Source organism: Brassica napus, chromosome C8, assembly GCF_020379485.1.
Source record: "Brassica napus cultivar Da-Ae chromosome C8, Da-Ae, whole genome shotgun sequence".
NCBI classification, from domain to species: Eukaryota; Viridiplantae; Streptophyta; class Magnoliopsida; order Brassicales; family Brassicaceae; genus Brassica; species Brassica napus.
The window spans coordinates 30,367,683-30,389,258 of record NC_063451.1 but is presented as its reverse complement, the minus strand read 5'-3'; the positions used below and the strand labels follow the sequence as shown (position 1 = coordinate 30,389,258).

Sequence of the window (21,576 nt, the reverse complement as noted above, 5' to 3'; positions counted from 1 at the left end):
TTTGATTGTATGCTTTTTGGTTAATCACAGAATATATTCATCTTTGAGTTTTATCAATGGATCGGAAGAACACGAGCGCGTGTAGAGGAGACGAAGATCATCCCTTTGCCTTGTCCTCCAAGGGAGGTGAAAACCCTAAGAATAAATCATATAATGTAAGGTTTGATCTGCTTGGTATTGAAGATTACGAGGAAGAGACAGGGGATGATGTTAATGTTGAATTGAGTGATGAGTTAATGCTTGGAATACAAGTTAACGAAGAAACTAATACTAAGAGTGATGATGTTGGGGAAACCTCGAGGAGTAAGAAAAAGAAGAAGAACAAGAGTGGAAAGACTCCACATAAAGAAGAAGATTTTGGACAAGATTCTTGCAGAGCTTGGGATCACTCCTGTTTCACCAGCACAACCTGAGCTAGTTCCACCAGCAGAAGATGGCTCAAAGGATGGAGAAGAAGAGACTGTCGTGTCAGTTTCAGCGAAGAAAAGGAGAAGAAGGACAAGGACAATAAAGTGTCTGCTTCTTCCGTGGAAGCTAAGGATGGGCCATCACAGCCTCATAAGAAAGTTCCTAAACACATTCTAGAGATGCAAGAGATGGTTGCGCGGCGGAAAGAAGCTGAAGAGATGAAGAAGAAGGAAGAGGAAGAGAAGTTGAGGAAAGAGGAAGAGGAGCGCCGCATTCAGGAAGAGCGAGAAAGGGGAGCTGAAGAGATTAAACAGAAGAGGAAGATAAGGGAAAAGGAGAAGATGCTGAAGAAGAAGCAAGAAGGAGGGATTCTTACAGAGAAGCAGAAGAGGGACAAGGCTTACAAGAACAAGATGTTGTCTGACGCTGGAATGCTTCTTGCTTCGGATAAGAACACTGATTCTTCAAAGCGTCCCGTTTATGGCAACAAAAGAAAACCAGCTCGCGCAAAAGAAAACGACTCTGCTTCTGTCCTGACAAAAGAGAAACATGCAGATGTAGTACCTTCACCTGAGCCGGATAAGAAAGAAGAAGCTGGTGATGAGGAGGATGATTGGGAAGCAAAAAGTGATGATTCTGTTAATATAATGGGTGATTATGATGATGATGGGGAAGATACACCTTGGCTTGTGATTAAGAAAGAGATCAAAGACACTGCTTCAAAGGCCCATTATTCAGGTGAGGATAACTAATTAAACACTAGTTTCTTTTGTCCCTTGTCTGTTTTTTAATCTAATATTCAGTAGGTATCAATACAGGTCCTGTCACTGATAGACTAGCATTGAAGGCTGGAGTTTCGTGCAAGCCACAAAAATCTAAACCTAAAATGGATGATGCTACTAAAAGGAGTAATGACGACTCAGTAGTTAATGAAGTTGCTAAAGAAAGTCTTCGGTCTCCCATTTGCTGCATCATGGGACATGTTGATACTGGTAAAACAAAGCTGTTGGACTGCATCAGAGGAACAAATGTTCAGGAAGGAGAAGCTGGAGGTATCACTCAGCAGATTGGTGCAACTTATTTCCCTGCAGAAAACATCCGTGAGAGGACCAAGGAGTTAAGACCTGATGCAAAACTCAAGGTGCCAGGTCTATTGGTTATTGATACGCCAGGACACGAGTCATTCTCAAATCTACGGTCAAGGGGTTCAAACTTGTGTGACATTGCAATTCTAGTGGTTGACATAATGCATGGTCTAGAGCCACAAACCATAGAGTCTCTTAATCTTTTGAGAAAGAGGAACACAGAGTTCATTGTTGCCTTGAATAAGGTGAGGAGTTGTTGTCTTTCTGCTGGGATGTGTTTTTTTCCTCTCTCTCTCTCTCTATTGTTACTTTATTGTGGATGGCAATTTAAACCCTCTATTGCAGGTTGATAGGCTATATGGGTGGAAAACATGCAAGAATGCTCCTATAGAGAAGGCTTTGGCGCTGCAATCCAAAGATGTGGTTATTGAATTTAACATGAGGCTCACTCATGTAAGTTAATACGTCTAGAGGTTTTATATATATAACTATTTAGGGTGGATAAAGATGTGTATATATGTTAATGTTATAAACTATATTGTTTTATTGGTGTTTACAGGTTATAACCCAGTTCAAAGAACAAGGACTCAACACTGAGATTTATTACAAGAACAAAGAAATGGGAGACACTTTCAGTATTGTGCCTACTAGTGCTATCAGGTATGAAATTTTTTTTATTGTCTTTTCATTAATTATAGTTTAACTTAACATTGAGGTTAATGAGGTCAACCATCCAAACTAATTGCTTGCTTTTGAATAATGATATTTCAGTGGGGAAGGAATTCCAGATCTGTTGCTATATTTGGTTATGTGGTCTCAGAAAACAATGGTTGAGAAACTTACATTTGTTGACAAAGTGCAGGTTTGTATCTTTTCTCTTCAGGTAACGCATTAATTCTGCAATATTACAGCATTCTTATATTTTCTTGTAATGGCTGAACAGTGTACCGTCCTTGAGGTCAAAGTTATTCCAGGCCATGGTACAACAATTGATGTTATTTTGGTCAACGGTGTACTCCATGAAGGTGATCAAATCGTTGCTTGTGGGTCACAGGTATGTTGAAACTTCACCTTAACAGGTCGTGTGCCAAGTATATCAAAAGCTTGAAACTTAATGTTATCCTTTTCTGTTATTTAGGGACCAATTATAACAACTGTTAGATCATTATTGACTCCTCATCCCATGAAAGAGCTACGTGTGAAGGTACTTTTAGATAACCCTTTTCTTGCCTTCTTTTACTGTTATTCCTAGTGAGACATGGTTTGCGCTAATGAGCTTCCTTTTCAGGGTACATATCTGCATCATAGAAAAGTAAAGGCTGCGCAATGTATCAAGATTACTGCACAGGTAATTATCTCTTACATAACACCATAGTCTAAATTACTAGCATGCAAAAAAAAAAAAAAACTAGCATGCACTTGTTCATTATTCTTTGAAATTTTAACATATCTGAACTTGTTTATAAAAGGGACTTGAACACGCCGTTGCTGGTACTTCCTTACATGTGATTGGACCTGATGTGGACATAGAAGAAGCCAAGAAAACTGCCATGGAAGATATGAAGTCAATCATGAGCTGGGTTGACAAAAGCGGTGAAGGAGTTTATGTACAAGCTTCAACGTTAGGGTCCCTGGAAGCATTACTAGAGTTCTTGAAGTCACCAGATGTGAAAATACCTGTCAGTGGTATTGGCCTAGGACCAGTGCATAAAAAGGATATCATGAAGGCCGGAGTAATGCTAGAGAAGAAGAAAGAGTACGCTACGGTTTTGGCTTTTGACGTGAAGATAACTACAGAGGCTCGTGAACTAGCTGACAACATGGGAGTCAAGATATTCTGCGCTGATATTATCTATCATCTGTTTGATCAGTTCAAGGGTTATGTCAAGGGTGTCCGAGATGAAGAAAGGAAAGAAACAGCATCTGAAGTAGTGTTTCCATGTGTCCTTAAGATTTTACCAAACAATGTCTTCAAAAGAGGAAACCCCATCATCCTTGGAGTTGAGGTCATCGATGGTATACTCAAGGTATTTATGCTATTTTCTCATCAGGTTCTCTATGTACACACACATTTCTTCTTGTTCTAAATTCTAACAATGGTCTTTCATGGTTTAGGTTGGAACTCCCATATGCTTTCTAAAAGAGATTGGGAAGTCGAGAGTGTTTCTGGATCTTGGTCGCGTTGCATCTATTCATAAAGACAAGAAGCCACTTGACGACGCCAAGAAAGGACAGCAGGTTGCTATTAAGGTATGAAAACATCCCTTTCTTCTCTTCATCACTTACCCTTTTTTCTTCGCCATCTTTTTGCATTTGAAATTGTAACAAAAAAAAAACAATGTTTGTTTATATCAGATCATTGCCTCTAACCCTGGAGAAGAGAAAACGTTTGGAGAGGACTTTGGTATAGAAGACGAGCTTGTCAGTCATATTTCTAGGAGATCCATCGACATACTCAAAACACTCTACAGGGTAAGTTTGACAAATCTCTCTTGTTCTCCAGGCTTTTTGTCGAAAATAATTGTTTTAAAAATTAATTGTGTGTTAATCATAACTCAAACTGAAACCCTAAAGCCTCCTGATTGCAGGATGAGTTGAAGAGCGAGTTCAAGCTTGTTTTGAAACTTAAAATGTTGTTCAAGATACAATAGGTTCCTCTTGCCCTCGGATTCATTTTCAAGCTAAGCATAGAGAGTTACACTGAAGATTTAAGAGGGACATGCTCGGTTTCCTTTGTTCTTGTAATCTTTGCTGATTTATTGTTTTTTCGGTTTTGATATTTTAGACATTTTCTAAATGTCTCTAGACATGTTATGCGATCAATTAACTCTCCCATTGTCGATTTAAAAGATTATATGCAGGCTAATACTATGGCGGAATGTTTTTCTCGTCTACTGTCATGTTTTGATGAATGTTGTGACAACCTGAATTTGCTATAGCCGCTAAATTTTTTATTTTTTTTGGAAACCTCTAAATTACTTTTAAGCACTAAGCAGTTAAGCACAATGAAAAGAAAACTAAAAGTATTTATTTACCTATTTTTCGACATCATAAAAAAGTGAGAACAGAACACAAAAAAGTATAATTCCACTGAACAAAAAGGAGATAACTTGAGTTCTCTGTATTGCTTTTTGTTTAATATATACTATGTTTCTAAATGCCACATGTTCCATTTTCCTTTTCACGAGGATGTGTGGGTTACTGGGTTTATACACAATCCAGCAGGTTTACGTTCACAAATTGGAATAATGCATATAACATTATAGAACACGACAATGCTTCCAATAGTATCATTGATTTGTCGTGACAAGTTTTTTTGTGGTCGAAGAGGCTAAAACTCTTATGTTATGGATCTGTTGTGTTGATATCGTTCTTCTTTTTGGGATGGAGCTCATTTGTGTTTGTAGTCTAAAGGAGTTTAATGTTGAGACGAAAAAAAAAATGTTGAGTATTAAAATAAAAGGGAGAAGCTTTCAACCAGCAAAGTCTACCAAAGTGAATGCTAACAAGGCTTGCCAGTATAAACAGTATTCGCGGAGCTACAGTAAAAACAGTCATATATTTTACTGTATCTTCCCTATTAAGCCAAGTGTGTTTGGTTTATTGAGTAAGATTGTTCTGGTTATTCTGCTATTTCATATAATGTTTTGTAATAACATTTTTCCAGATCTAAGGAAATAATTCTCTCTCTTTCTCTCTCTTACACTTTGAAATATCCATCTCTCTCTTTCTCTTGTTCTTCATTCTCCAGAAATAAACTCTCAAATAATTATCTTATTCTAACATGGTATCAAAGCATTAAGCTCCTGAACGTCACACAAGCTTCCACAAATCTATTCTTTTCTCAAATTATCTTCAAAATCTGTTGGATTCATCATTTTATCTTTTGAGAGAATTCAAACAAGGTGTTAGTTCCAGAGTACAAAAAGGCTAAGGAACAACATAAGAAGCGCAATATGCCAAGAAGAAGTGACTTGAATCTAGCCAGGAATGTAATCAAGGAGTTTGAGCATCCTGTGATTCAAGGAAAAACCATGTATTCATCTTTCAGTGATGGTTCAAATGAAGGAGGAACGTTGAGAAGTATTGATAGTGCAACCAACATTGATGGCCCAGCAACTATGAGTGACCTTCATTCCCTTATCAAAGCCTTTATCTCATCCAAGAAGGCTGGTAGACACTCTCTTGATTCTAAACATATCGTTATAGATTCAGGAGCAAGCCATCACATGATTAGTGATAGGAATTTGATTAGTGATGTCCAGCCTGCCTCAGGGAATGTTCTTATAGCAAATGGTGATAAGGTTAAGATAAGGGATAGGGAACCTTAGATTGTTTGATAGGGAATCAATTGCCTTGTATATGCCTCAGTTTACATCAAACTTGTTATCTGTGAGAAAGACTACGGTTGATCTTGGTTGTTAGGTTGTCTTCCGACCAGATGAGGTTGAATTTCAAGACTTAAAGACAGGCCAGGTGATTGGAAAAGGACACGTTCACAACGAACTCTATCATCTTCAGAAGACAGGTATGTCCAGACCATCTAATTCTCATTGTTTGGCCAGTACATCCAGCGGAGTTGATAGCACATTATGGCATGCTAGGTTTGGACGTCCTCATACCAGATCCCTAAACCTGATACTTTCAGGTGCAGTTTTCAAAAATGATGATTGTGAACCTTGCATATTGGGGAAGCATTGTAGAACAGTTTTCCCACAGTCTAGCATCATCTATGAAAGATGTTTTGACCTTGTTCACTCTGATGTATGGACTGCTCCGTGTGTGTCCAGAGAGAACCACAAATACTTTGTCACCTTCATTGATGAGAAGTCCAAATACACTTGGGTGACACTGATTTAGTCTAAAGACAGGGTGTTGGAAGCTTTTAAAAAATTCCAGACCCATATCTGCAACCATTTCAATGCCAAGCTGAAAATTTTAAGGTCAGAAAATGGTGGAGAGTATACAAGTCAGGCATTCAAGCAATATCCACTACAAGAAAAATGGGCTTTACTAGCGGACGAAAAACGTTATCTAACGATTCAACAGCGGTTTAAGGAACGCTGTATCATCGCCCGTCATAGTAGGTATGGCACATTAGATAACACTTTTTTGCGGTGCTATCGTTTCTTCGGAATCGATAGCGCTTTTGTATTTGCAATAGTAACCTATTTAATAGCGCGTCATTAATGTTATTAGTTATATTATTAACAGCGTTTTCGAGAAGTTATTTTTAATTCATATATAGCAATTAATAGTTCCTGCTATATATATTATTTAGAAATTATAGCAGCTAATATTGATGCTATTATATAGTATATTTAAATAATTGTAATATTTATATATTTCATTTTATAATTTATATATATTTATGTATTTTTATATAGACTCGGTTTTTTTTTGTCAGACATTATATTATGAAACATAAACTTCAAAGATTCAACATTAAAACATTCTTGTCAAATATTACAAAAGTAGAGAAATCAACATTGGTAGTTCAAAGTGTGCTGCAACTAGCATAATAGCATAACAAGTTCAAAACCAACAGATCGTTCTTACAATAAAACAAGCTTGTCATTTGGCCAAGCCACCGTGCTTCCAACTGTATCACCAATGAATTCAATTTCTGAGTTTGGCCTCCACACTCGTGCCCCATCGTACTCGGAAACCTCTACCCAAACCTTAGAAGCATTGGGACCTAAAGGGACGAAATGCACCTTCTCTGCTGGATCAGTTGAGAACACACGACCTAAAGCCACTCTCTGTCCAGAGTTATTACAGTCCAAGAGAGCGCACTTCTGTTTACCACCTTTTCTGCTACAACCACTGCTGTTACTACCACTCTACAACGAAAGACAGTAACAAAGACAATCAACACAATCATCGTTGAATCCAACTATCATCTAAACAGAAGTTCATATACCAACAAGAATCACACTACTTTAGTTAAGTAATAAATAAGATGTTTCAGAAACATACCTGAATGGAATTCTTGTTTGATTCTTTTGGTGAATCTTCATCAGGTAGTAGTATCTTATCGATAGGCCATGCAATTTTCCCATGTAGGGCATCACCCATCTTGGTCATTTCAGGAGTAGGTCTCCAAATAAAAGCATCAGATTTCACAACCAAATCCACTCTAAGAATTGCAGCATTCGGTCCTAGCGGTACTTGGTTCACTAGTTCAACATGATCAGTCGACAACAATACACCCTCAGCAATTAATTCTTTTTCCGATTTCCAGTAGTCAAAAAAGATTTGAACTTTTCCAAAAGACGCATCAGTAGGCTGAATCATTATCTTCCACCGCCAGAGATCATCATCTTCTTCGTACTCGTCAGCTGAAACAACATCATCCTCCTCTCCTGTTGTCCTTTTTCGCTTACTCTTCTTACTTAACTTTTTCCCAAAGTCGTTTTTAAAATCCCTAAGACTATCACAGATATCAGCACCACTCTGAATCCTATTTGCAGTACCAAGCTCCACCGTGTTGTCAAACCATCTTTTCCTTCTTCTATAAGGATGATTAGGCATGAGACGCTTCCTGTTCCCCATGTAAATGTGTTTGCGACTAAACTTTAGGCACCTATGCGGTGTATCCTTGCCACAGACATTACAGGCTTGCTTCCCCTTCACTTTACAGCCAGCTAATGTACCTAAACCTGGATAGTCGGTGATACTCCACATCAACATAGCTCTAAGATTGAAACTCTCCTTCTTAAACGAATCATACACTGCCATACCTTCTGTCCACAAACTCTTCAGGTCCTCTATCAGTGGCTGGAGATAGACGTCAATGTTGTTGCTTGGTGCGGTTGGGCCAGGTATCAACATTGTCAACATAATGTTCTCGGATTTCATGCACTGAGTCGGACCCATGTTGTAGTTAACTAAGAGAACAGGCCATGTGCTATACTTGGTTTTCTGGATGGAGAACGGATTCATGCCATCAGTAGAGATACCTAGTCTTAGGTTTCTTGCTTCAGCAGCAAACTCCGGCCATTTGCTGTTAATCTGACCCCAAGTCACTGAATCCACTGGATGTCGCATAGTTCCATCAGTAGAAGCATTTTAGGAATGCCAACACAAGTCCTCCGCCAAACGCTTTGATCTAAACATTCTTCTGAACCTGTCTTTTATCGGAAAATACCTAAGCAACTTAGCCGGAATCCCTTTCTTCTCTTCACCAGTATGCTTATCCTTCTCCCATCTTGATTCACTGCATCTTGGACAGCTGACCGAATCCTCATACTTCTTCCTGTACAAGATACAGTCGTTCTTGCAGGCGTGGATGATATCATACCCAAACCCAAACTGTTTCAGAAATTTCTTAACCTCATCTGTAGACTTAGGTAGCACATTCTCCTTCAGAAGCATATCATGAATTAACGCCAATAACTGATCAAAATAGCTCTCAGACATCCCACTTTTGACCTTAATCCTGTAGAGTCCCATGATCGTAGCAACCTTCGTGTATTTAGCACACTGAGAGTACAACGGAGTTTCTGCATCCTCCAATTTTTTTCTGAACTCAGCTTCTTCTGGTCTGTCAATACCCGCAAACGCCTCTGCACTCTCCTGCTGAGCTGACTGATGGTCTTCACTTGCCATGAAAGTTGTTCTAAACAGCTCATATGCCTCATTCTCAGACGAGTTGATATCACATGGCTTATCAGGCCTTATATCTTCGTGTTTAGACCAGAATTTACAAATCTTGTACTTCGGATCCATCCCTCTAATCACAAGATGCTCGAAAACTGTATCACTAGACTGATGGCAGACATTGCGGCAATCAACACAAGGGCAGAACATTTCATCTGGAACACCTAAACGGCTCGATGAAGAAGACACAAAGTCACTGGCTCCTTTCTCATACTCAAGGCTATTCCTGTCGAGTTACCACAAGTGAGAGATAAACAGTTTATCATAATGAGATATACAAAATGAGAAATTAAAAGAGTGTGAAGTGAAGTTAATACCTTGGTAACCATACCCAAGATTTATCCATGTTTCAGCTCCAAACCAAGTTTACATACAAGCGATTAACTTTATCAACCCACAAAGAACAAAACAGAACGAGAGTTCTTAAATGGAATTGTTTTGTTACTAATTTTACCTGATAGATTTCTTGAACTTTGATTTGACCTAGCTACAAAAGAAGACAACGGTGTTAATAAACCCAGCAAATTATAATCTTCATCGAGAATCATAAAGAGCACAAAAACGATACCTTAATCAAAAACTCTGGAACGATATCTCCCCGCAACAGCGAGCACAAAAACGAATCAATTAAACATGCAATTAAATCACTACTACGAAAGAGATAAACAGTTAACAATCGGAATTGGAGACAATGTGAGAAAACCCGAGTTCACCTTCGACTGATTGGAGATGGATTTCGATCAGAGGGGACGTGATTTTGCCGATTCTGGATGAGATAAGTAAAGAGCTTGATAATTGAGAGTGAGATTTGATGTGAGCTAGATTCAGAGAAATGAGAGGTTTTGGTTTCAGATTATCGATCGAATGGAGGAAATGGGGGAGACACAAACGAGAGATGAGAGAACCCTAATTTTTGGGGGTTTCTATTTTTTATTTGGATCTTAATTGATTTTAGGAGTCAAAAAATTTCAAAGTGTCTCGGGCATTACCGCGCTAACTAAAGATAACAGTTTTTATGTTTCTTTGCTATAATACATAAGCGTCTCCTTCAAAACCGTACGCTTATTTTAATGTTTTTAAGTCGACATTCGAACATAGCGTCTCGTAAAAGGAAAACGCTATGTTTAAAACACGGGTATCGAAAACATAGCATAATCGTAAAAAACGCTATTCTGATATGCTATTAAAGCCCATTTTTCTTGTAGTGATCTTTCTCAACATGGGATTACTCACCAGACAAGCTGTCCTTACACTCCTCAACACAATGGAGTTGCTGAGAGGAAGAATAGACACTTGATGGAGGTAGCAAGATCAATGATGTTCCAAACCAATGTTCCAAAAAGATTTTGGAGTGATGCTCTTATGTCTGCTACTTATCTGATCAATAGGACTCCAACTAAAATCCTCAACGATCTGTCTCCATTTGAGGTCCTAAACAAGACCAAGCCATCTTTGGACCACTTGCGTATGTTTGGGTGCCTCTGTTTTGTGATGATACCTAGGGAGCTGAGGAACAAGCTTGATGCTAAAAGTTCAAAGGCTATGTTCATTGGTTACTCTCCAACTCAAAAGGGGTATAAGTGCTATGATCCAGAGTCAAGAAAGGTTCTTGTCTCACGGGATGTGAAGTTTGTGGAATCAAAAGGGTATTATGATGAGAAGAATTGGGAAAACCTTCAAGATCTCTCACAAGGACCTTCAGATAGGGTAAACAACTTAAGAATTATTCTGGAGAGTCTAGGCATCAATCAGCCTCGGAGCAGTGAAGTACCAAGGACTTCTCCTTCACCACCAGCTGCTGAAAACAATGAAGAAGCAGCACCAGTTGTGGAAACAGTCCATCCTGATCCTGAGGGGGACAATGAACCTGAATCACAGCCACAAGAAAGAGATGATTCAGCAACCACACATGATCAAGATGGAGTTGAATCTGCTCAGCCAAGTGAAGATCAATTTAATGGAGATCAAGGACAGGAAGAAGCAGTGGTAGAAGAGCAGCAGATTCAACCATTGAGAAGGAGTACAAGAGTGAAGAAACCATCCAAGTGGGTCGACAGCAGAGTGTACTTCAACAACAATGCAGTGGCTCACCCTATCCAAGCAACCTGTTCTTTTGCGAGTTATCCTCAAGAGCATGTAGTCTTCATCGGCAATCTGGATCAAGAGTATGTTCCAAAGACTTATGAAGAAGCCATGGAGCATAAAGAATGGAGAGAATCAGTTGGAGATGAAGTTGGTGCCATGATCAAGAATGATACTTGGTATGAAACTGAGATTCCCAAAGGAAAGAAAGTTGTTACAAGCCGTCTGCTCTTCACCATCAAGTATCTTGCCAATGGAAAACCATAAAGGAAGAAGACAAGGCTGGTTGCAAGAGGATACACTCAAGTCTATGGAGAAGACTATTTGGATACCTTTGCACCAGTAGCTAAACTCCACACCATAAGGATTCTTCTCTCCTTGGCAGTGAACCTTGAATGGGATTTATGGCAGATGGATGTGAAAAATCCTTTTCTTCAAGGAGAGCTGGAGGATGAGGTTTACATGAGGCCACCTCCGGGTATGGAAGATATGGTTAAGCCAGGGAATGTTCTAAGGTTGAAGAAAGCAATCTATGGATTAAAACAGTCACCAAGAGCTTGGTATCACAAACTGAGTACAACTCTCAATGGAAGGGGTTTTGTAAAATCAGAAGCTGATCATACTCTCTTCACTCTCACAAGCAAGCAAGGAATTGTGGTGATACTGATTTATGTTGATGATATTATCATCACTGGCAGTGACAAGGAAGGTATCATCTTGACTAAAGCTTTTCTTAAGACATCCTTTGATATTAAAGACTTGGGGGAGTTAAAGTACTTCCTAGGGATTGAGATATGTCGATCAAAAGAAGGACTATTCTTATCCCAAAGGAAGTACACTTTTGATTTGTTGAGTGAGGCAGGTGAGCTTGGATCAAGAGTAGCAAAGACTCCTCTTGAAGATGGCTATAAAGTGTTGCGTGAGGGGGAGTTTGAAGACAAACCCTATGAAGATGTGAAACACTATAGGAGAATGGTTGGGAAGCTCATTTACCTCACCATAACCAGACCTGACGTGTGTTTTGCAGTCAATCAAGTCAGCCAACACATGCAAAAACCCAAGATACATCACTGGAATATGGTGGAAAGGATCTTGAGGTATCTAAGAGAAGCACCAGGTCAAGGAGTCTGGATGGCATGCAATGGAAGCACTAAGATCACTGGATATTGTGATGCAGATTGGGCAGGAGATAGAGTTGATAGGAGATCAACTACTGGGTATTGCACATTTATTGGAGGCAACTTAGTCACTTGGAAGAGCAAGAAGCAGAAGATAGTATCATGCTCAAGTGATGAGACAGAATATAGAGCAATGAGAAAGCTCCCTAGTGAGCTCATTTCGATCAGGAACCTGCTAAGAGACTTGGGTATAGAGACTACAACTCCTATTACCATACACTGCGATAACCAGGCTGCCATTCATATAACATCCAACAGTGTGTTCCATGAGAGGACTAAACACATAGAAGTTGATTGCCACAAAAAGAGACAAGCAGTGGAACAACATATCATCCTACCTTGCTACACTATAAGTGAAGACCAGCTCAGTTGCCTGACATTTTCACAAAGGCAGCAAGTACCAAAGTTTGTGAGTTCATTCATTCAAAGTTTGGACTCATAGACCTCACATCTCACTAACTTACCTATCATGGAGACTTCTACTCTTTTTCCTTTGTGTGTTTTTATCCCACTGGGTTTTGCACATTAAGGTTTTAACGAGCGGAGTTCTTCATGATTCCAAGTTTGACTGATTCCCAAAGTCAAGCTTGAGGGGGAGTGTTGAGATGAAGAAGAAAACGTTGAGAATTAAAATAAAAGGGAGAAGCTTTCAACCAGCAAGGTCTGCCAAGGTGAATGCTAGCAAGGCTTGCCAGTATGAACAGTACTCGCGGAGTTACAGTAAAAACAGTCATATATTTTATTGTATATTTCCTAGTAAGCCAAATGTGTTTGGCTTCTTGAGTAAGATTGTTCTGGTTGTTTTGTAATAACATTTTTCCAGATCTAAAGAAATAATTTTCTCTCTTTTCCTCTCTTACACTTTGAAATCTCTATCTCTCTCTTTTGTTTTTCATTCTCCAGAAATAAACTTTCAAATAATTATCTTATTCTAACATTTAAAATCGAAAATAATTCATCCACACCCACTTTATTTTCATAAGCAAGAACGAAAGGGATAAATATAATTCGGCTCATGTTGATAATATAGTGTTAAATTCTAACGGGTGGAAATTTTTGTTTAACGTTTCGTTCGCTTGCATCTTATATATATTATTTGCTTGTTTCATAAACTTACGGTTATCGAAAATTTTGGAATAAAACTAAAATCGGATAGCAAATGGAAGCAAAATTTACGGAAATTCTGCCTTGTGTTTAGTGATGCATGTGTTGAAGATTTAACGTGACACTTATCATTCATTAAGAAAAACACCATTGGAGAGATTTATATAACATATTGCTTTACATAAATCTAGAAACAAGTCACGGATCCATCATCCATATATTCCAAAGTTTCTTGCCATATGAAATATTCTTTGGTTGCGTATATGATGAAAAAAACGTAACCGCTTATTTTGTATTGCATGAAACACGCGTACAAACTATATCACAGACCAAGTGATCCAAACAGTCTGGTCAAACCATACGTAATCGCCATAGCTAACCATCCTCCAATCAGAACCCTAGCTGACGACTTAACCACCGGTGCTTTCCCCAAAACCGCTCCTAACCACCCAAACATAACCAAAGCCAACGTCACCGCCGCAACAATCACTCCAACCCTCACTTTATACGTTTTCACAGGCGCAGCCGCTAATAAAGGCACAACCGCTCCCAGAAAAAACGCTATAACAGACGCAGCAGCCGCATGCATCGGATTCGGAAGCTTTTCTTTCTCTATATCTCCTGCGTTCTCTCTCTTTATTTGAGCCACTTCTATGTCGTACTGAGAGTAAACGGAGACAAACTCTCCTATCGCCATGCTACAAGCTCCGGCAACTAAGCCGGCGAACCCGGTTAAAATCATGGTTTTGAAGTCTGGCTTAACCGCACCGACACCCATCATAAGTGAAGCCGTTGAGACAAGACCGTCGATGGCCCCAAGCACGGCAGCTCGTAGCCATTGAGATCGTTTTGAGTAATCGAAAGCCGTTTCTTGATCTTTCTCCATATCTATGTTCAAGCTGTTGTTCATGTCTATGTTAAATCTTTTGATTTGGTTTTTATGATAGAGAATATTTAATGAAATGTGGAAGAAGACACGCCTAGGTTGAGTTCTACTTATGGAGAGATTTTGTGTGAAATTTTATCATTTTGTAAAATATAATATTTTTAACATTTTATAAAAAAAAATATGTAGTAGAGTCGACGATTAATATATATGTCCATCATCATCACTAATGGAAATAATTTTACTATATTGGACTCGAAAATAATTTCTTCAAAAATATTAATTATCTTAAATATATTCAGAGACGCAACGTAAAATGGAATTAGGGCCTGACTGGTTCAACCGCAGCGGTTGCGGTTGCGGCTGCGGGAGTTTGCGGATGCGGGTGGTTGCGGTTTCTAGCGGTTTTAAGAGATTTATACGACTGGTTCTGCGGTTAGAAATTGGTGCGTTTGCGGGATACTTATGACTGGTTAACTACCAAACGCAACAGCGGTTAAATAATAAATTAACAATATTTACATTTTATATCATTATAAAATATCAAAAATAATAATATTATAATAAATATAAAATTTATATTTAGAAAGTTATAGTTTAAACTTTTTAAAAATTATAGAAAATATTTTCATTTTAAAGTTTTATAATATTAATTAAAATATAATAGATATATTTTAGTATTTTTATAATTCTAATTTAAATTTTTTATTGAATATTTTTATTTTTGTATTTAAATTGTTTTAGAAAAAAAAAAAATTATCCTCCCGCAACCGCCCGCAACCGCAAACGCTAGCTGGAACCAGCTTTTGAATTTATGAGGTTTAGAGCGATTTGGAGCGGTTTGGAGCGGTTTGGGCGATTGTTGCAAAACGCCAACAACCGCTACCAACCTCAAAAGCTGCGTTTGCGGGTGGTAGCGAAAAACCAGTCATTAGTGTGATGGTTTCATTGTGTGTGATACGGATCTTTAAATTTTTACTACTTATATGCTTATTCTCACCTGTTTTGTATGCCTGCAACATCGATTGTAAAGCTACCGTAAAATGATGAGTTATAGATGTACAAGTAAACACCTTATTTTTTATTTTTTTCAAGAAACTTGGAAATTCAAGATCTAATCATTTTACTGCAAGTAATTAACTGCAGTTAAACACCACAGTTAAAAAAATCTGGAAATGCTTAATTTAGTATATTTCCTGAAAATCAACCGAGACAGAAATATTCAAGTTAATTCGTGTTAAGTATTAACGTAATATTGCTTACTAAATACAGAATTTCAAAAAATCAAACTTTATTTTGATTGGTAGTTAATCAATTCCTGCAAGTAATTAAAATGAATAAAGAAGTTTCTTAAAGTTTCAGATTTTCTCATCTTTTAGTTAATAAAAACTAATGATAAAATAAAATTTTCATTGTTTACTTTTCCCTAAATTTTTATTTTAGTACATAATACTTATGATTTTTTAAAAAATAGGTTATAGTGGTTGGCTGATTCATTTTCGTTTTTTCAGCTTTTTTCTTACTTTTTTTTTTTTTTTTTGTAAACAAGCTTTTTTCTTACTTCACGAAAGCGCTTTTCTATAAAGGGAAAATAATACAACTCTATCATTCTTTTTTTTTTTTTTGATAATCCAGGGGTTCCCCGCTTCGCGGGTCATTCCCCTGGGCCCGATCAGACAGCGGTCCACTTCACCCGGGAGGGCTTTACCTGGGCTGGATCGAACCCAGTACCACTTTGGTGTCCAGAAGAGGCAGGGTAGTTTCCGCATGGGGGGAATCGAACCCGAATGGTGGTTGCCACCACAGACCCGTCCTGCCACTTGGACTACCTCGTCCGGACACTCTATCATTCTTTTACTGATTCTTTTTGCAGTTGTTGGTTGAGCATACAAAATTGATAATAGAAATATGAGCACATAAAAGTTGAGTTGACATATAAATAAGTAAATAAAAGTAGTTGGATTGCTAAAATGGATAGCAGTAAGCAATAAGTTAAAATAAAAAGGATTTTTTAAAGGAGATAAAACAACGCGCAGAGTTGATATAATGCAAAGAAAGAGGGACGAGTGTGGTAGCCACACGAACAACACCACACTTCATTATCTTAACATTTTTACCACCAAAAAAAAAAACACCACACTTCATCATCATCATCACTTGTTTAAACATGCATATCCACTTATTATGTTTCTTCATATGTATGCATGCATACGTAGTCAACTACGTACATATATGCCAGCACGTTTTAACTTGGGAAAAATGCATTTTCGACCCCAGCATTTTGTGTCATGTCTTTTTATACCCAAACAAATTATAAGTTGCAAAACCATATCTGAACTAAGAATTTATTTAAATTTTCGACCCTAACTTTATAAACGATTTCGTTTTGTAATTGAATTTTTTTTTAAAAAGTCATGTTTGCTGAGAATCAAACTGTGGTCCCACCGACATAACGTAGTCTTACTTACCGTTGTGCTACGACCAGTGCTTTTAAAACCGGACCGATCTGATAGTTGAACCGGATTCAACCATGAACCGATTATATAGCCGGATTAGATCAAATAATTGGTTCGACCATGAACCGGCCACGTAGCCGGATTGGATTTCAAAATTATTAAAGTGATAAAAACTATTAAAACTATCAAAAATCTCTAAACCATCCATATAAACATAAAACCAACTTATATTGATAATGTTTATGTTTTAAATTCATTTATATTTTAATTATATATCATATTTACTAGTATTACTTTTAAATTTATACATTAAAACACTAGTAAAAATCTATCGCATAGCCACTACAAAACCGTGGCTATACAGCTTAAAATCGTGGCTATACAAAAGATAGCCACGCTTATGGATAGAAAAAAAATCGTGGCTATAGCCTCGTGGCTAAAACAAACCATGGCTATTCGTGGCTATTGGCCACGGTTTTGCCACTGCACTTTCGTGGCTAATTTAGCTACGGTTTTGCTACTGTTTTTTTTCATGGTTAAGTATAGCCACGGTTTGATCAAACATATCAGTGGCTATTTTTACACCAAAAAAACAAAAAAAAAAACAGAAATGAAAACAAAACAAATTTTATTAATAAAATACAAAATCTGTATATAAATTTACATTAATATATTATAGATATTAATATATGATACATATATATATATATATTTCCGTCGCACCACCCCACCGCCGCACGACCACTCCACCACTTCTCCTTCCTGTGTCATCGTTGCTTCCTCACCGTAGATCCGACCTGCTCGCCTCCATCGTCATCGTCTTCCAGAAATATCAGAGCTCTCTCTCTCTCTCTCTTCCAGCTTCTTCCTCACCAAGCTTGGACCTGCTCGCGCCGTCGTCGTCATCTTTCCAGATCCGATGTACACCTCAGGTGTTCGGTGCTCGTGCAGATCGACCACAACCTTCGCCTCTTCCACACCAATCCTCGCCGTTCAGAGACTTCAGCTCCGAATCTGATTTCTCCACTTCAACACAATCGCCTTCGTCTAATATATTTCTCTCTGTCTCCTCTGTCTGTCCTCTTCTGCAATAAACACAAACAGATGCAATTAGAGCTCAAACAACCATAATAGAGAAACAGAGAAGACATCGAAGAAGGAGATGGTGTCGGCTTGAAAAGAAGAAAGAGAGAGAGAAAGCGTACAAAGGAAGAGAAATGAACAAGATTGATTCTTGGCCACTGGATTACAATTAATCAATGGCCAGAAATAATAATCCCAATTTTGATGGATTGTCCAATAGGAAAGGAGGACGCAGATAGAGAAAAGATTGATTGTGAGCCTTTGATTAAAATCAATCAATGGCTGAAAAAAAAACAATACAATTGTCTTTTCCCTTTGATTTATCTATAGTTATTATATAAATTATATTTGTTTAAATAAATTGATATCATAATTTTATTTTATTTTGTAATTGTAAAATTTGAAATGTTGTATATAGTTTGAGATATATTTATCTTATAGGAATTATATGTTATTTAAAATTTAAGTTTAGTGTTTTGTGATATAAACTAATTTTGAAGTATGTCGTTTATAGTTAAGATTTGGAATTAAGTATATGGTTTGAGATTAACTTTTGAAAAGATTAATTTTATAGTTTATATTTAAGATTTGGGTTTCATATAAGTTTGAGAATGAAGTTTGAAACTATTGAGTCGAAGAGTGAATGTTTATGATATAGGGTGATAAGTTTAAAATTTGGTGTTTTAAAGTGATGATGTTTATGTTAAATTATTTATAAATTTGGGAAGTTTAAATAAGTGTTGGATATTAAATCCAGGTAAATTAGGTAAATTTTAATCAGATATATTGTTTTGTAGGTATAAGTTTAGGGTATATGTTTGGGGTTTAGGATATATAATTAGGGTTTTCGACAAAGCCATGGAAAAATAGTGGCTACACCGGGGCTAACACTCTAGCCACTAAAATAGATGTGGCAAAAGGGTGGCTAGCTTTTGGCTACTAATTTTTCGCAGCTAAATCGTAGTTATAATAGCCACGTTTGATTTTGTGGCTAAAGCGTGGCTAAATTTAACAACAGTTTTTATGTAATCGTGGCTATTTTTTAAAGCGTGGCTAACCGTGGTTAAATCGTGGCTTTTTTAATTTAGCCACGGTTTTGCCGTGGCACTACAGTGGCTATGCGACAGATTTTTACTAGTGAAAATATATTAAAACAGATTATTGAACCAGGTTTGACCCGGTCGAACCATATTGAACTGTAACCCAAAAATTATCCGAGTTCAGCTTCCGGTCCGGTTTTATGAACACTGGCTACAACACTTCTATCTTTTTTATTATGAGATTTAATACATCTATACGTTGATTTGTATATTCTAAGGGAAAAAATATTTTTGTTTACAAATTTTATTTAGTACAAATTATAATTGCATCAATAATTTATATCTTTTAAATTTTTACACTCTTGCACATGTAATAAAACTAAAAAAAAATATTTCATAAATTATTTAATCTAATTTAAAAATGACATTTCTCAAATAATTATCTAATTTTAAATATTTAAATTTAAAAAATTTACATATAATAGTGATCATATTTTTTTCTTAAAAATCAAAACTTAAGTTTTTATTAAAAGACCGTTCGAATTATTATATAATTATATATCCATGGGCAGAAATTCGTTATATATTTCTCCCATACTCATAACCATACTACAGTTATTTGTTTAAATCTAAATTAAATTTACCACAAACTTAACTGGGCCAAACACAAATGAGCTTGCTATATGGGCTGAACTTATGTGAGGATCTGTGATAGAACGTACATTAACAAAGTATTTTATTTTTATTTTTTTTGTAACACTAACAAAGTACATATTTGACTATAAAGCCGTTCTTCCAGGGTTGAAGCATTTGGAAATGAAATAATAATTGTCACCTTATTTCATATTTTACTAGGGCTAGTCCGCACTACGCGCGGGATATGCATGTATGTAGCTATGGAACTATATATCTTATTTTCGAGTGTGTTCGATAACTTTTGCAAAGAGAAATGTATTATACAATTTTTAAGGTTTTTAAGAATTTTGGTGTATAGAAGTTATATGTTAGCTGCTTGTTATATTTTATATAAGATTATATTTTCTAGAACCAAAAAAATACCTAACTAACAATAAAGATGATGAAAACAGATATATTATAATACTTTCTAATTAAGCTTTTAATATTCTTATAAAATTTAGCCGGTTTCTTTGAAAATATGATTTCTTAATAGTATTCTAATTCTGTTAGTTAAAAGTTTAACTATTATGAATTATATAAATAAGGGGGAAAGCTTTATATATATATTTAATATAAAAATGAATTTTAGAAGGGACCATATCTAAAAGTCATTTAAGAATTAACAAAATCTCTAAACTCGTAAAAAGAAAATGAGTTAATTTTATTTTTGAGAAAGCAAAGAAAATGATTTAATTGGTAAGGCAATTTACATATATGGAACTAAGTTCCTAAAGGTTGAAATAAAGCTCTAGTGAGTTTTTATAAATTATTGTTTGATGTTTGCAACATATAGTTCAAGTGATTGCTAAGTTATCATATGTTATACTAAATTAATTTAAAATATTTTATTTCACAATTTTCTTATAATTTTATTGTTTGTTCATGTCACTTTTTGTTCAAATCCAACCAAAAAGGTTAGGATCAATATAATTAATAGTTTTTCTTCAATATAATTTATGTACTGTAAATAAAATTCAACAGTTAGTTTAATGACAGAACCAACAATTGAAAATCATTTATTTTTGTTTGAAGGCTTTTTTTATAATTTGATTGATCTGAAAAAAATTATTTATGTTGAATTTTTATATCTTTAAATTACACAACTAATAATTAACGATTTACATCTTTTAATCAATTCAACCAAAATCTTGAAAAGTATATAAAAATAATATAATAAGTGAGATTTTGATAAAACCAAAAAAATCTTTTCAGCTATAATACAAAAATCTTTACACTTTGATTTATTTATGATTTTCTTATTTATGTTATTATTTTCTGTAATCAAATCACATAGGGGTTTAGGTTTACCCTTGATAGACCAAGGTTTTCAAATCGAATCACACAATGCGAAACGTCTAGAAGTGACATTCCAACAGGGAAGGTATCGTAAGTTTCTTGCCTTCTATAAAACATGTGGTTGACCTTACGTAGGCTGAATGTTTACCGTCTTCGTATTGCTCTTTCCTTCAAATATTTGACATGAAGTTTTCATGTGTAAGCTTTCATTATTTTTTCTTCATTAGGTGGGGAAAAGTAATTTGTTTCTTACCTTAGTTTGTTTTGCTTCATAAAATATTCTTGTACATTTGGTATATTTTTCTTATATATTTCAAAAACAATGCACAGAGAGCTATTTATAATTAAAAACAATATAAATTTAAAGTTGTTTAATGGTACAAAAAGCAATTTTCAATATAAACAAAGTCGTAGTCACCATCTCTATTATATCTACCATTAATTTATCTCCATGGCCTCATCTTGTGTGTGTGGAAGGATTCTCCAGCATCTCGTCTTACTCTCAGCAACGGACTTCGGCTGCAGATATAGCCATGATGTTACTTCTACAGTTCTAGTTCCACTCCTGTAGAAAGATAAGTACTATAACATGTTGCTTCTTTCGTCTTGCTCCAAATA

General features: G+C 36.3%; 2 protein-coding genes across 2 annotated transcripts; one reads left to right on the top strand and one right to left on the bottom strand.

The window, feature by feature from the left end:
* Positions 1 to 18: 18 nt before the first annotated feature.
* On the top strand, positions 19 to 4,451 carry LOC111202932 (eukaryotic translation initiation factor 5B). Its single transcript, XM_048766489.1, is given in 14 exon segments — positions 19 to 355; positions 357 to 487; positions 490 to 1,146; positions 1,227 to 1,738; positions 1,839 to 1,946; positions 2,053 to 2,153; positions 2,265 to 2,355; positions 2,437 to 2,547; positions 2,632 to 2,697; positions 2,782 to 2,841; positions 2,963 to 3,520; positions 3,609 to 3,743; positions 3,849 to 3,965; positions 4,082 to 4,451. Coding segments are annotated over 14 exon segments (3,009 nt in total). The 5' UTR covers positions 19 to 56; the 3' UTR covers positions 4,145 to 4,451.
* Positions 4,452 to 13,738: 9,287 nt separating this feature from the next.
* On the bottom strand, positions 13,739 to 14,530 carry LOC106425952 (vacuolar iron transporter homolog 1). Its single transcript, XM_013866662.3, has one exon. It carries the CDS (start codon positions 14,427 to 14,429, stop codon positions 13,842 to 13,844), a length of 588 nt encoding a protein of 195 aa, XP_013722116.1. The 5' UTR covers positions 14,430 to 14,530; the 3' UTR covers positions 13,739 to 13,841.
* Positions 14,531 to 21,576: the final 7,046 nt, after the last annotated feature.

Excerpts from the sequence above, each read along its gene's own strand:
- LOC106425952 (XM_013866662.3), bottom strand. The coding sequence starts at position 14,429 with ATGAACAACAGCTTGAACATAGATATGGAGAAAGATCAAGAAACGGCT.